General features: G+C 36.0%; 1 protein-coding gene across 31 annotated transcripts in view; it reads right to left on the reverse strand.

The window, feature by feature from the left end:
* Window positions 1–15862, reverse strand: part of NF1 (neurofibromin 1) — a 253657-nt gene that overhangs the window by 172624 nt on the left and 65171 nt on the right. For all 31 annotated transcript variants that reach the window (XR_009595501.1, XR_009595495.1, XR_009595494.1 and 28 more), the window contains 4 exons: window positions 13886–13992; window positions 7826–7893; window positions 7519–7594; window positions 5421–5578 (listed from right to left, as the gene is read on the reverse strand). Coding sequence is in view for 14 of the 31 variants with exons in the window: in XM_060395256.1 (XP_060251239.1) it covers window positions 5421–5578; window positions 7519–7594; window positions 7826–7893; window positions 13886–13992 (409 nt within the window). In the remaining 17 variants the exon portion in view is untranslated. The remainder of the gene's footprint in view (window positions 1–5420; window positions 5579–7518; window positions 7595–7825; window positions 7894–13885; window positions 13993–15862) is intronic.

Below are 15862 nucleotides of genomic sequence, written 5' to 3' on the forward strand. Positions count from 1 at the left end.
AATACCAGTTGAGTTATTTCAAATCCTGAAAGATGACGCTGTGAAAGTGCTGCACTCAATATGCCAGCAAATTTGGAAAACTCAGCAGAGGCCACAGGACTGGAAAAGGTCAGTTTTCATTCCAATCCCAAAGAAAGGCAATGCCAAAGAATGCTCAAACTACCGCACAATTACACTCATCTCACGCTAGTAAAGTGATGCTTAAAATTCTCCAAGCCAGGCTTCAGCAATACATGAACCGTGAACTTCCAGACGTTCAAGCTGGTTTTAGAAAAGGCAGAGGAACCAGAGATCAAATTGCCAACATCCGCTGGATCATCAAATAAGCAAGCGAGTTCTAGAAAAACATCTATTTCTGCTTTATTGACTATGCCAAAGCCTTTGACTGTGTGGATCACAATAAACTGCATAAAATTCTGAAAGAGATGGGAATACCAGACCACCTGACCTTCCTCTTGAGAAACCTATATGCAGGTCAGGAAGCAACAGTTAGAACTGGACATGGAACAACAGTTCAGTTCAGTCGCTCAGTCATGTCCAACTCTTTGCAACCCCATGAATCACAGCACACGAGGCCTCCCTGTCCATCACCAACTCCCGGAGTTCACTCAGACTCACGCCCATCGGGTCAGTGATGCCATGCAGCCATCTCATCCTCTGTTGTCCCCTTCTCCTCTTGCCCCCAATCCCTCCCAGCATCAGAGTCTTTTCCAATGAGTCAACTCTTCACATGAGGTGGCCAAAGTACTGGAGTTTCAGCTTTAGCATCATTCCTTCCAAAGAAATCCCAGGGCTGATCTCCTTCAGAATGGACTGGTTGGATCTCCTTGAAGTCCAAGGGACTCTCAGGAGTCCTCTCCAACACCACAGTTCAAAAGCATCAATTCTTCGGCACTCAGCCTTCCTCATAATCCAACTCTCACATCCATACATGACCACAGGAAAAACCATAGCCTTGACTAGATGGACCTTAGTCAGCAAAGTAATGTCTCTGCTTTTGAATATACTATCTAGGTTGCTCTTTTCTTCCAAGGAGTAATCATCTTTTAATTTCATGGCTGCAATCACCATCTGCAGTCATTTTGGAGCCCAGAAAAGTAAAGTCTGACACTGTTTCCACTGTTTCCCCGTCTATTTCTCATGAAGTGATAGGACCAGATGCCATGATAGGAAAAGGAGTACATCAAGGCTGTGTATTGTCACCCTGCTTATTTAACTTCTATGCAGAGTACATCATGAGAAATGCTGGGCTGGAAGAAGCACAAGCTGGAATCAAGATTGCCAGGAGAAATATCAATAACCTCCGATACGCAGATGACACCACCCTTATGGCAGAAAGTGAAGAGGAACTAAAAAGCCTCTTGATGAAAGTGAAAGAGGAGAGTGAAAAAGTTGGCTTAAAGCTCAACATTCAGAAAACAAAGATCATGGCATCTGGTCCCATCACTTCATGGGAAATAGATGGGGAAACAGTGGAAACAGTGTCAGACTTTATTTTGGGGGGCTCCAAAATCACTGCAGATGGTGACTGCAGCCATGAAATTAAGATGCTTACTCTTTGGAAGAAAAGTTATGACCAACCTAGATAGCACATTCAAAAGCAGAAATGTTACTTTGCCGACTAAGGTCCATGTAGTCAAGGCTATGGTTTTCCCAGTGGTCATGTACGGATGTGAGAGTTGGACTGTGAAGAAAGCTGAGCACCGAAGAATTGATGCTTTTGAACTGTGGTGTTGGAGAAGAGTCTTGAGAGTCCCTTGGACTGCAAGGAGATCCAACCAGTCCATCCTAAAGGAGATCAGTCCTGGGTGTTCATTGGAAGGACTGATGCTGAAGCTAAAACTCCAGTACTTTGGCCACCTCACACAAAGAGTTGACTCATTGGAAAAGACTGTGATGCTGTGAAGGATTGAGGGCAGAAAGAGAAGGGGACGACAGAGGATGAGATGGTTGGGTGGCAGCACCGACTCAATGGACATGAGTTTGGGTAAACTCCGGGATTTGGTGATGGACAGGGAGGCCTGGCATGCTGTGATTCATAGGGTCACAAGGAGTCGGACACAACTGAGCGACTGAAATGAACTGACTGAAGCATGATTACCAAAGCCTGGGAGGATCTCTGCCACCATGCCAAACACTACCTGTGGGAGCCCAGCCAGTAAAATCAAGCATTTCTCACAGGATACTATCTCAAGCCACCTATAGGGTAGTTCCAAGAGTCGTTTTAAAGATTTATATTAAATTCTGTGCCCAACTGAAATGATATACATTCTCCTGTGATGACTGTGGGACACCTTTTTAAAACAAATATGTACCACTATTTTCTAACCAGAATTAAATTTTTAAAATCACCCCAAAACTAACAATTTGGAAACTATAAAACATTCCTCTAAGTCAAATATGGTATCATTATTTAAGAGAAATCAGAGATTTAAAACTACTAAAATTAAGAACACTTCATCTGAAAACCAAGACCGCTGCAAAAAAGTAAATTCAAAGCCTTTAGAAAGTTCTACAATTTTTTAAAAAATAGATGAAAATAGATGAACTAAACCATTACCTCAAAAAATAAATGCTAGAAAATATAAAGTTATAAGACCAAGTTTTTAAAGGCCAACAGTATAAATAAACTCTAGTAAACATATTAGAAATGAGGAAACTCAGAAACACGGGTACTAAAAAATATAATTAGAAGATAATATATAAATATTATAAACATACTGTCTACCTATTTATATATTATAAATAAAATATGCAGACACAGATATACATAACTCTTTATTGATAAAACTGAAAAACATATCTTCTATCAAAGAATAAACTGTTAAGCTACCTTAAAAGAGACAAAAGTTCCTCAAAAAAAAAAAAAAGCTAACTATTCACACTGTAAGGGTTGAGTAAATGAGGCTCATTAGTGTAACAGAATATTACCAAATACTTATATGAATGTGTTAGATCTCTTATCAACTATTTTGAGGAACAGATAAAATTGGCTTTTAAGTAAATAGAGTAAGATGCAGAGTAACATGCATAAAATTATCTCACTTAAAAAATATGACCACCATCATATATGTGTGTGTATTTTCATACAAATGTTTGTATGACCAAGTAGATATGAATCGAAGGGTACACCTATGAACAAAGGATAACCACTAACACTCATTAGCACATTAGAAACATGACTAGAAAAGAGAACAAATTAAAAATAATACATTTTTTAAAACTAGAAAGATTTAAGGTCTAAATTGTTTAACCTAGCAAAGTACTAAAAAAAAATATATATATACATGCTAAATTGCTTCAGAATACTGGAGTGGGTTGCCATGCCCTCCTCCAGGGGATCTTCCCAAAAGAAGGATTGAACCCAGGTCTCTTGCATTGCAGGTGGACGCTTTACTGTCTGAGCCAGCAGGGAAGCCCAAGAATACTGGAGTGGGTTGCCGCGCCCTCCTCCTGAACTGCACGCAGGCACACGTGTGCACACGCTTCCTGGCGGCATTAGGGTAATGAGCCCGCCCGCCAGTGCAGAAGACATAGAGGATGTGGACTCGATCCCTGGGTCGGGAAGATCCCCTGGAGGAGGGCATGGCAGCCCACTCCAGTATTCTCGCCTGGAGAACCCCACGGACAGAGAAGCCTGGAGGCTACAGTCCAAAGGGTAGCAAAGAGTCGGACACGACTGAAGTGACTTAGAACAGCACAGCACATATATATATATGCCTATTTCAAAACTCTTGGGGAGTGCCAGACACAAAGGTCACATAGCATATGACTCCATTTATACAAAATGTCCAGAATAAGCAAATACAGAGACAGAACATAGATCAGTGGCTGCCAGGAACTGGGGTGAAAGGGGAATAATGAATGACTGTTAACAGGCATAAGGTGTTTTGTGGTGATGGTGAAAATTTTCTGGAATTAGATAGCGGTAATGATTACACAACTTTGGGTTGAGTACACTAAAAACCACTGAATTATACACTTTAAAAGGTACATCTTTTAGTATGTGAATTATATCTCAATAAAATGAATAAACAAATCTTGGAGAGGAGAGAACTGACCCAAAAAGCTAGGGAAAAAAAGAGCAAAACTGAGTGGACTTCACAGAAATTTTAAATACCTAAATAGCAAAAACAAAAACCCATAAACAAAGTTTAAAAAGAGAAGCCAAGTAAAAAAATGTAGACACTCTACAAATCAATAAAAGACAAATAATTCAACAGAAAAATGAGTGATTCACAGAAGATAAACAAATGACCAAAAAGCATTTGGAAAGATGAAGCTGTGATTATTAAAATACAAATTCACTTAAGAGCACTAGTGAACTCAAAACAGCTTTCTACCTATGTGTATTTTCCCAATAAACACAAACAAACAAAAAAGAAAATATTAAAGGAGTCCAAAACAATGAAACATGAAAAATGGTGTCCTTACAATGGGTAAATTGGAATATAGATCTAAGAAGAGCACCAAAGCATCACAGACTCCCAAGGATTATCCAGTTCATTTATTTACCAGTCAATGCATAAATTCCCTAGACAATATCTCTACAAAGTGTTGAATTCATTCAGCTGATTTTGAACATCTCCATCTACAGGCAACTCATGCAGAAGTTCATTTCATGCTTAGTCGGCTAAGGGTATTTCTCCCAGTATCAAAAATATATAAATTTTAAATATTTATATTACAAAGAATGTACTTTCAAAACAAACTGCATAAAGAAATTCAAATAAAACAATAAGGTTAAATACCCAGTTCTTATTTTTAAAAAATTATGAGCCCCTAAGAATTATCAGTTGTTACAGTGCCAAGTGCACTACAGATGGCGTATGTGGTACCCTGCTTTCCTAATAAAATGCTGTGAAAACTGTTCTAGAATGCCTACAATGAGTTACCAGGCAATTTCATTAGCACCAAGTGGACACAAACCTAAGTACATGCAAAGATACCATAAAAGTGATGAATTTTAGTAGGGTAACCCTTACAGTGATCATTATAGAAAACTATGTTTAATACTATGTTTAATATTATCCTTTCTGGCAAAAGAATGCAACTATGGGGTCATTTTAAATCTTTAATCAATGAGGGTTATCACTAACACCATATTTTTCCTCCAACTAAATTTATGTCCAAGTATGTCTCTGCTAAGGCCAGCAAAAAAAATACCCACAATGATGCAATTAGAAACGGACATAATGCTAAGCTTAAAGAAATATATACCTTGAGTAAAGTAAATTGCTTCATGTGAATTTCCTGGCCATCTAGTGCTTAGGATTTGGCGCTTTCACTGCCAGGGCCCAGGTTCAATCCCTGGTCGGGAAACTAAGATCCTGCAAGCCGCACGGCATGGCCAAATGAAATTTTTTTAAAAAATATCATTTCACATCTGAACATAGTGGAAATAACTTTTCCCTCCTCACCTTATTCATGTTGTTTTCATCAACCACATCCTTGGATATATCCTGGATTATTTCTGGACACAAGATAAGCAGAATGATTTGTAGTGGCCAAACTGCTGCTTTACGTTTGGTGCTTTCAGCAAAACCATCCACTAAGTCAAACAGTTTTTCGGCACATTCTATGCAAAAGATACAAATATTAAATGATACTATTAGATGACAAGGAAATCTCTGACATTAAATTAAAAGCTGACACTATTCAAAAACTAGCAAAGGCCACATTTTAAAAAGCTAAACCTGGAAGATCACTTAACTCTCAAAAAATTCATTCAGGTAATCAAAAAGGTAATGTTATACTGTCTATGTATTACAAGAGCTATCATGATCCACCCTGTTGTTGTTCAGTCGCTCAGCAGCATCTGATTCTTTGAGACCTCAGACTGCACCATGCCAGGCTTCCCTGTCCTTCACCATCTCCCAGAGCTTGCTCAAACTCATGTCCATTCAATCAGTGATGCCATCCAACCATCTCATCCTCTGTTGTCCCCTTCTCCTCCTGCCCTCAATCTTTCCCAGCATGTCATTTCAAATGAGTCAGCTCTTCACATCAGGTGGCCACAGTATTGGAGTTTCAGCTTCAGCATTAGTCCTTCCAATGAGTATTCAGGACTGATTTCCTTTAGGATGGACTGGTTTGACCTCCTTGCAGGCCAAGAGACTCTCAAGAGTCTTCTCCAACACCACAGTTCAAAAGCATGGATTCTTTGGCACTCAGCTTACTTTATGGTCCAACTCTTACATCTATACACGACTACTGGAAAAACCATAGCTTTGACTAGACGGATCTTTGTTGGCAAACTAATGTCTCTGTTTTCTATATGCTATCTAGGTTGGTCACAGCTTTTCTTCCAACGAGCAACTGTCTTTTAATTTCATGGATGCAGTCACCATCTGCAGTGATTTTGGAGCCCAAGAAAATAAAGTCTGTCACTGTTTCCATTGTTTCCTAATCTATTTGCCATGAAGTGATGGGACCAGATGCCATGATCTTAGCTTTTTGAAATGTTTAAGCCAGCTTTTCCCCTCTCTTCTTTCATCTTCATCAAGAGGCTCTTTAGTTTCTCTTCGCTTTCTGCCTTAAGAGTGGTATCATCTACATATCTAAGGTTATTGATATTTCTTCCAGCAATGTTGATTCCAGCTTGTGCTTCATCCAGCCTGGCATTTCACATGATGTACTCCGCATATAAGTTAAATAAGCAGGGTGACAATGTACAGCCTTGAGGTACTCTTTTCCCAATTTTGAACTAGTCCATTGTTCCATATCTGGTTCTAATTGTTGCTTCTTGATCTGTATACAGGTTTCTCGGGAAGCAAGTAAGGTGGTCTAGTATTCCCATTGTTTTTAAGAATTTTCCACAGTTTTTTGTGATCCACACAGTCAAAGGCTTTAGCATAAACAAAGCAGAAGCAGATGTTTTCCTGGAATTCTTGTGCTTTTTCTATGATCCAAAGGATGACAGCAATTCGATCTCTGATTGCTCTGCCTTTTCTAAATCCAGCTTGAACATCTGGAAGTTCTCACCTACTTCCTAGTTCTCGCCTACTAGGGTGGTGAAGTTGATCCAGCCTAGTGAAGTCCAAATTTTACAATGGTCAGACTGGTATTTAGTCTCAATGTGGAGGGCCCTATGCAAAGTGTGATTATATCCAAGAAACAAAGACTAATTAGCTTCTCAAAGGGAATTACCGAAGTTCTCCAGGAGTCTATTCTCCTTCTTGAAGTTGTGTCTTGAGAATTCTAAGTGAGGATATTCTTACTTGATTCCCCTCTCTCTAAACAGGAAATAAAACCTCAGAGGACAAAAAAGGGCTTCTCTACAACAAAATGCCATCAGTATCCAATCTACAACTAATTAAAGATCAGAGCTTCATTTCAAAACTAATCTATCTGCTCAAAGGAAAAAGGTTGAGGGTAATTCAGAAGTATAAGAAAAAAATAACATTTCCTATTTGACATAAGTTGAAAAGATTAAAAGCACCATAATAACAAAAATAACTTGGAAAATGATAGGTTTTTATCTATTAAGTAAGAATTTTTTAAAGACATTATCCTTACCAGCCATATCAGTCTGTGGAATCTGGTACAGCTTTGTAAATTCATCTGGATAATTTTCTACCCAGTTCCAAAACGCCTACAAATAACAAAACATATGTTTTATGTAATATATTGTTAATACAGAAAACAAAATATCATGTTGCTCCAATTGTATCACAAAATTCTAATTTCCTCCAGAAGAATATTACAATGCATTCTTTCTAAAAATTAATGTGAAATTATTACTCTTTGACTCAAAATACTGAAGACGACAACACTTAGAACCAAAAATTAACAGAACTTTAATACCAAAGAGGTTATTACTTACTTTTTCCAGGCTATTTATAACTGCTAATTGTGCAACTTTCTTTAGGGCTTTAAATTTAAATGCTGTTTCTGGAAAAGAAAAAAAAAAAAGCTTTACAATTATTAATTAGTTAACACAAATGCAATTCAGAAGTACTAGCAAAAATAACTTTCCTCTTACACACAAACTTTTGTGCCAGTGTTATTTTTTAAGCCATGTAAAGGTAAACACTAGAATAAACCAAAAACCTTACTGGTTATGTCCACCAAAGGCAAAACTCAACCTTGAACTTCAAGGCTGTGAGTTTTTTCCTTTGTTTCTAATAATAAGTACTTTAAAAAAAATGTATCAAATACACAATCATTGTAGAAAATTCAAAAAATACACAACAATCTAGGAGAAATAGAAAACATTATCTATGATGCTACCATTCAGAGACAATCATAATTTACAGTTTGGTTAATTTTCTTCTTTCCCTTTTCCTATGCACATATATAAAACAAATATATTTACTGTAACTGAGAAAATCTGTTCATATCAAACCTGTTCAAACTATTCTACTGGTAGCAGCACATCCCCAACTTCTTCCACATTATTAAAAGTTCCTCATGGGTATATTTGATGACTTTATTACAATAATATTCAAGTCCACATATTAAGATACTGGTTATTCAAACAACCTCCAATTTTGTATATTTGAATATTATTAATATAAATAATATTAATACTTCATATCCAAATCTTTTCCACATTCTGATTATTCCTTTAAGGCACATAAACATGTAGAAAAAGAACTGTCCAGTCCAAGAGATGAATATTTTTAAGGTTCTTGATAAATACTGCCAACTTGATTTTTGTAAGGACTGGGCCAAAGGCCACTCCCACCAAGCAGTATGTGAAAGTGTCCTTATCATATCTTTGCTATCATTAAATATGTTCATTTCTTTTATTCTACTGATTTGATTATTCAAAACAGTACAATGCATTTTAAAAATAAGACTAAACATTTCTCCATATAAATACATAATGTATTTAATTTTTTTTCCTCTTCTATAAAATTACTGTCCACATTTCTAAAAAAGATAACTTTTAATGAAGGGATGCAGATACTTATTAAATTACATAAACATCTTTACAAGATAAAGATGAGTCTTTAAGTTATAAAATTGTCTAAAAAACCTAAAAGTAAAAAAAAATTAAAAATAAAAAAAAATAAAAAACCTAAAAGTCACTTTCTTATTTTTCTGGACTTCCAAATGAGTAACTTGCTCTCCACATCTTTTTTTTTTTTTTCCTTTAAAGCAACAGCCTTTATTTGAAGGATTTTTAAACTGAAGAATTCAAAAAGTGGTAGGTTTTTGGAACTTTTATAGACCTGTATTGAAAAGGAACTGTTGACAAAGATTCACCAGAAATAATCTGAACAAGCAAGAAAATATAGTTAATACTACTGAAACCTACTAAGAAAGTTTCAGGATATACAGTTTCTCTGACATAACAATACCTCTAAGTGCTGTCATGGATACAAAACTGACTACCTGGTACTTTTCTAAACACACAGTGGTATAGTTAACAATATTCAATCACTTCTGTTCTTTCCTAAATATATAAAAATTAAAATACCAATTAAAAAACTAATATATTCTTCTCTTCAAATGTTTTTTACAGATACAACTTCCATATTTTCAGTCAACAGTGGTGTGGTTTTAGAGATACTTCATTCACAAGCCAAACAACAATCTACCCAAAGGGAACTGATAGTCTATAGGCTCATAGTACAAATGAAGAGTTCGGGAATGCAGCAACTGACATTTCTAAAATACAAAACAGGAGATACATGCAATAAGCTCTCCTAAGCAGCTGGCCAAAGAACGAGAACATTGGATCATGTCACTGGTGATTTCAATGGGACGCCAGGTGCTTTCAAACACAACTCGAACTCTCATCTTAGGCTCTGTATTTTGCTTTTCCAGTTTCGCTATTGACACATGTGATTCAAGTCCCTGAAGTATTCATTATAGTCAAGGGCATATATATACCAACATAGCTCAGTTGGCAGAGTCCACCTGCAATGCAGGAGACCCCAGTTCGATTCCTAGGTCAGGAAGATCTTCTGGAGAAGGGATAGGCTACCCACTCCAGTATTCTTGGGCTTCCCTGTGGCTCAACTGGTAAAAGAATCTGCCTGCAATGCAGGAGACCTGGGTTCAATCCCTGGGTTGGGAAGATTCCCTGGAGAAGGGAATGGCTACCCACTCCAGTATTCTGGCCTGGAGAATTCCATGGACTGTATAGTCCATGGGGTAGCAAAGAGTGGGACATGACTGAGCGACTTTCACTCACTCACTCACCTAATTAATCACCAAAAGCTATGCAGTGTATTCTACTCAAAGATTATATATTTTTCATCCTAAATACCATATCAAATTGGTCCCCACTCTATCCCATTCCATCCAGACCTCCACTATCCTTAATTCAACCTCACATTACTACACAACCAAGTCCCAGAAGTTCATGCAACTTTCTATCAAATCATCCTGCAAATTTCAAGCAAAGTGGCATATCTAAAATAAAACACAGATCAAGGTAATTCCAACCCAAAAACCTTTGCATCACTTCCCACAGCCACTAAAACAAAGCCTCATTACCCATAAGCAAAATAATACAGCAGTTAAGTACTTTGGATCTAGAGATGCAGATGTGAACTGAATCTTTATCCTGCCACTCAACAGATGTATGATCTTGGAAATGCTACTTAGGCCTCAGTTTCCTCATCAATATAAAGGATGATAATAGTAACATCTGTTTCACAGGGTTCTTGTGATTATTGATGAGAAAGAGCATGTAAATTGTACAGGGTGATGTATGGCACATACTGAAAATGCAACAAATGTTACTATGTTTTTATTAATATGATACGATGTACTGTTGTACCTGTGAATCTTGCTTTTAACATCTCCTGCCCCTAAACACATACACACTTCTTCTCTCACATTATACTCTATTTAGCTTTGCCACACTGCTTTGCAAATAATCTGATAATATATTTGTCTCATAAACCAGGTCATGAGCTCCAAAGGGAGAGACTCAATATTTTATTAATCTTTGTAATCCCAGCAATCAGCATGGTTTCTTACATATAGTTTCTCAACAAAAGCTGCTGAATTGAATTTAAAACACATTATTACTTTTACTATTCATACTACAGGAAGTTTCCATTCCTTTCACCATGACTGTATAGAACCATCTTTTGCTGGTCTGGTTAATACTGGCTTTATATGTCATATTTATCAGCAAAAATTCTATAACTTTATGCTCATAAGGAAGCTGCATTCAATGGGGATAACTTACCACAATAAAAAGAAAGTACTTTATCCATACACTTAGTTTCTCTCATTGTGCACGGAGAACCATCAATTAATTATTATGTATTAAACATTTCTAAGAAACTGATCTTTTAAACAAATACCTATCCACAAGCACTCTGGACTAGATTTCCCATATGTCACTGAACAGCTATGAAAAAAAAACTCACATTTCTTAAACTTTATACATAGAGAAAATATCTAAATATTATCATTCCTTAATTTTTCAATGTTTAATAATAAATATTAAAATCCTGAAATTTACACTGAATTGAGTGGTGGTTTATTATAATCTAAAATAACTACTGTCTACTTGTCTATGCTGTGCTTAGTCACTCAGTTGTGTCCAACTCTCTGCAACCCCATGTACTACAGCCCACCAGGCACCTCTGTCCATGGGGATTCTCCAAGCAAGAACACTGGAGTGGACTGCCATGCCCTCCTCCAGGGAATCTTCCCAACCCAGGGATCAAACCCAGGTCTGCTGCATTGCAGGCAGAATTCTTTACCGTCTGAGCCACTAGGGATGTAACAGCTAAAATGATTCATTTCTCCTTAATTAAAGCTACTGAAACGTGAGGTAAGCATTGCTTGGTTTTATCATGGTAATGGCCTAAAATCATAAATTCTGAACAATGGTAATATAGCTGGAACACAGCCTTATGGTATTCACCTATATAGATACAGGTTTTTTTTTTTTACATCTTTGGTGAAATGGTTGTTGAGTTTAAAGCAAATCTTAGGAAAACTAAACATGGTATTCTGAAAATTGCACTGCAGAACTGTTTTCTTTTTTTTTTTTTTTTACATTTCATATATATATTTAATGGACACAAAACTGAATTCCTGGCAAAACAGTAAAAAATACAGTTTCACTATGTCACATGATTTTTACTAAAGTGTATAATAGTGAATATTCACAATAACTATGGAAACAGATTGCCTAGACCCACATTTTATAGGGTAGTTTTCTTATTGACAGTTTAAATTTTTTTACTCGTAAGAATAACCTGATCATCTGCCTCCTGGATCATTCAAAATGCCTAGGAAACAGCAAATCAGTTCAGTTCAGTTCAGTTCAGTTCAGTCGCTGTCATGTCCAACTCTTTGCGACGCCATGAATCGCAGCACACCAGACCTCCCTGTCCAACACCAACTCCTGGAGTTCACTCAGACTCGCGTCCATCGAGTCAGTGATGCCATCCAGCCATCTCATCCTCTGTCGTTTCCTTCTTCTCCTGCCCCCAATCTCTCCCAGCATCAGAGTCTTTCCAGTGAGTCAACTCTTCACATGAGGTGGCCAAAATACTGGAGTTTCAGCTTTAGCATCATTCTTTTCAAAGAAATCCCAGGGTTGATCTCCTTCAGAATGGACTGGTTGGATCGGCTTGCAGTACAAGGGATTCTCAAGAGTCTTCTCCAACACCACAGTTCAAAAGCATCAATTCTTCAGCACTCAGCCTTCTTTTTTTTTTTTTTCCCAGTTGGAAGGATATCAGATGAGTATTTTTATTATCCTACAAATTGTTACTGGTTCTAATAGTTACCTAATATTGAATGAGTATGTTTGTTGTTTTTTTTTTATTTTTTTTAGTTTTATTTATTTATTTATTATTATTATTTTTTAATCTTTAATTCTTACATGTGGTTTTCAAAGGTAGTATAACTAAATCTCCTTCCAGGTCAAACATTAAAAAACACTGTTAGGTGGGAGGGGGGTTCATGTTTGGGAATGCATGTAAGAATTAAAGATTTTAAAATTTAAAAAAATAAAATAAAATAAAATAAAATAAAAAATAAAAATAAAAAACACTGTTGACAATTCCTTTATCAATATACAAAGTAAAATAAAAATAAGTATGAATCACATACTATAAAGTTTCACATTTAAATTAGCCAGAATCCAATATTACATAAAATTAAAAAACAATTTCTGTGAAATGAATTTAGGCATTTATACTCAGTATATTCATAATACTCAGTGTTATTTGATTTATATTAACACATTCCTGCTTACCACCAAAAACCCTCTCAATTCCTTCTGATAGTTCATTTCAGTCAACATAATGATAGAAAGCACTCTTCAAAGCTTTAAAATTACACATTAGGCATTACACATTACACATAGGCATATTCCCACATGTGACTACTATTGATATGTTCTATAAGGAAGCAAAACTAAGCACTGAAAAGAATAAAAGACTTTGAAATGCTATAAAGTCAGTCAGTAAGGTGATAACAGAGTTGGAAACAGAATATCAGAAATAAGATTCCTGACTCAATTTCTCCTCTCATCATAAAAGCACAATCTTCTGGTTCCATCTGCAATGAAAGTTTTATACCCTGCTAAACTATCTGCTTTTAGCACTACACTAAACAAATAACTTCTATAACACATAACTATCCTTGAGATGAAATTCTAGAAAAATTAAGTAACAGCCATCTTCACATTCTCTTTAATAGAGAAAAAGCAAAAAACTGCAGTTGAACAAAAATTTTACATTGCCAAGACTTAAGATATTCATTACTGTATTATTTGCAAAGGTTCAAAAATTACTGAACCATAAAGTATTACTATCCACTTCTCAAGGACATTTGCATTATAAAATGTATTTTGATGTTCTACCTCAACATTATTAGTTCAATTAGTACATTCAAAATACTTATTTTTCACCCACAGTGATTCATTTCACATACATCATTCATTTAAACTTACCCTTCAGGAGTCGTTTTAACTTTGCACAATCCACATTAATATACTGTAACAATTCTATATCATGAACATCCACATTGTCTTCTGAACAAACAGTCAATTCCTGTAACCTGAAAAGTAAAAAACCAAAAATAATCTATCAACTGAAGTTTTAGGATAGTTCAAAATTCTGAATTCAACAAATTGAATTGATTGATGGTAAAAAAGCACAAGCACTACATGATTTTATTTAAAATATTAGCTCAAACTGTAACCAATGCAGTATAATTTAAAATTGACATTATCATCTCATTAAACCTTCAGTTGCTAAAAAATGAAATCAATACTATTTCTTCCTTCTCAAATTCTTCTTTCACTCACTTCAGCCTACAGATGTATAGCTAACAGTAAAATTATTCTAAGCACTTACACTAATGTTCTTCTTATCATCAGGGTGAGAAAAGCTTAGCAGTTCACACTGGGAATGAGAAGGTCCTCAAAACTGACTTATATGCTACAAATTCCACAGCTGCTGCAAAGAGCCTAAAAATATGGAATATGACTCCTTAGGAAACACAACTTAGCAAATCAGCAACACCAACTTTTGAAAAGCTAACTCTGGTGGTTGTTTGTGAAAAATGGAAGGGAAGTTTAATTCCTTTTACAGTTGTTATTATCATAAGGAAGGGGCATTTAGGGAATTTATAAGGCAGAGAAATCAAATAAAAAGGTATTATGGTCAAAAGAAATGAACTGGAAAACCTATCACTAAAACATCTAAAAAGACTAGATAAACTGAACAACAACAAACAGATATTTTAAATGTATAGAAATAAAGCAAAACAAATGCTATTTACCCACCCAAGTCCAGAAATGGAAAGGAAACTGAAAACCAGAGATGGTTCTGAAGGGATGATCTGGCCAACAAAAGGGTGAGAGTTGGTTAAGTTTCTCCTCTCCTTAAACTAGGGGTGTGGGGCTAAACATCCACATAAGACTGGATACAAAGCCCTGAACCCTAACAATGCAGGAAGCAGAACCAGGGCCTTGCATAAAACATGGCTAGAAAGAGCTAGGCACTTCCTGAAAAAAGACAGAGAGACTGAAAGGGAGACAGGGAGAAAAAAAAAAGGGGGGTGGGGGTAGGGATTTACCAGCAAAAGAAGTCTGTCTGCTCTCCCTAAGCTTTGCGTAGAGGAAAAAGTCACCCAGAGCTGTCACCTTGCAAGGATTTGAGGCCCACATTTGTACTACCCATACAATCTGGGACTGAGAAATTAACAAAAACATGGGTCCAAAACTGGGCACTTGGCAAATGCAAAACCATCATTAGGATACTCTGAGTCCCAGGTGACAAGAGATTTCCAAAGAAAATACACACTGCACTAAAGATAAATCACAGTTTACAGAGAGAAACAATTCACTGTGAATGAGAGTTGGCACATAGAAACAAATGAGATTTAACAATCTTAAAGAGAAAGTAAATAAGAACATTTTAAATAATTAGACATACAAGAAGAAATATTAAACTGTAAAAAAGAATATTTAATAAACTACTAAAAAAAAAAGCAGACTTGTAAAAGAATCAAATAGAACTTTCAGAGTGACTGAGTCTTCTGCTTCTGGTGATATTTCAAATCAGACATAATTTGGGTCTTTAGGACCCTCCAACCATAAAACAGGCAATTCGGTGGAGAAAGCAGCTAATGGTCTACATAAAAGAATACTATGAGCCACAGAACATGATATATACTTTAGCAGAATAAAAAAATTATCTTAAGATCTGTAATTCATATTATTTCCTGAAAGAAAAGCAATGACAGAAATATCAAAAGCTAATGTTAATCCTAAAAGAGAAACATCCATAGGTAGGTAGAATGGCCAAACACAACAAATTCTCATGCCATTGATTATACAAAGTATAAAATCTATCTTCAGAAAGAAATGTCATTTCAATTTCTTGCATATTTTAAGTCACCTAATGCTATGACACTGGAGTGT

The sequence above is a fragment of the Ovis aries genome, chromosome 11, assembly GCF_016772045.2.
Source record: "Ovis aries strain OAR_USU_Benz2616 breed Rambouillet chromosome 11, ARS-UI_Ramb_v3.0, whole genome shotgun sequence".
Lineage (NCBI taxonomy): Eukaryota > Metazoa > Chordata > Mammalia > Artiodactyla > Bovidae > Ovis > Ovis aries.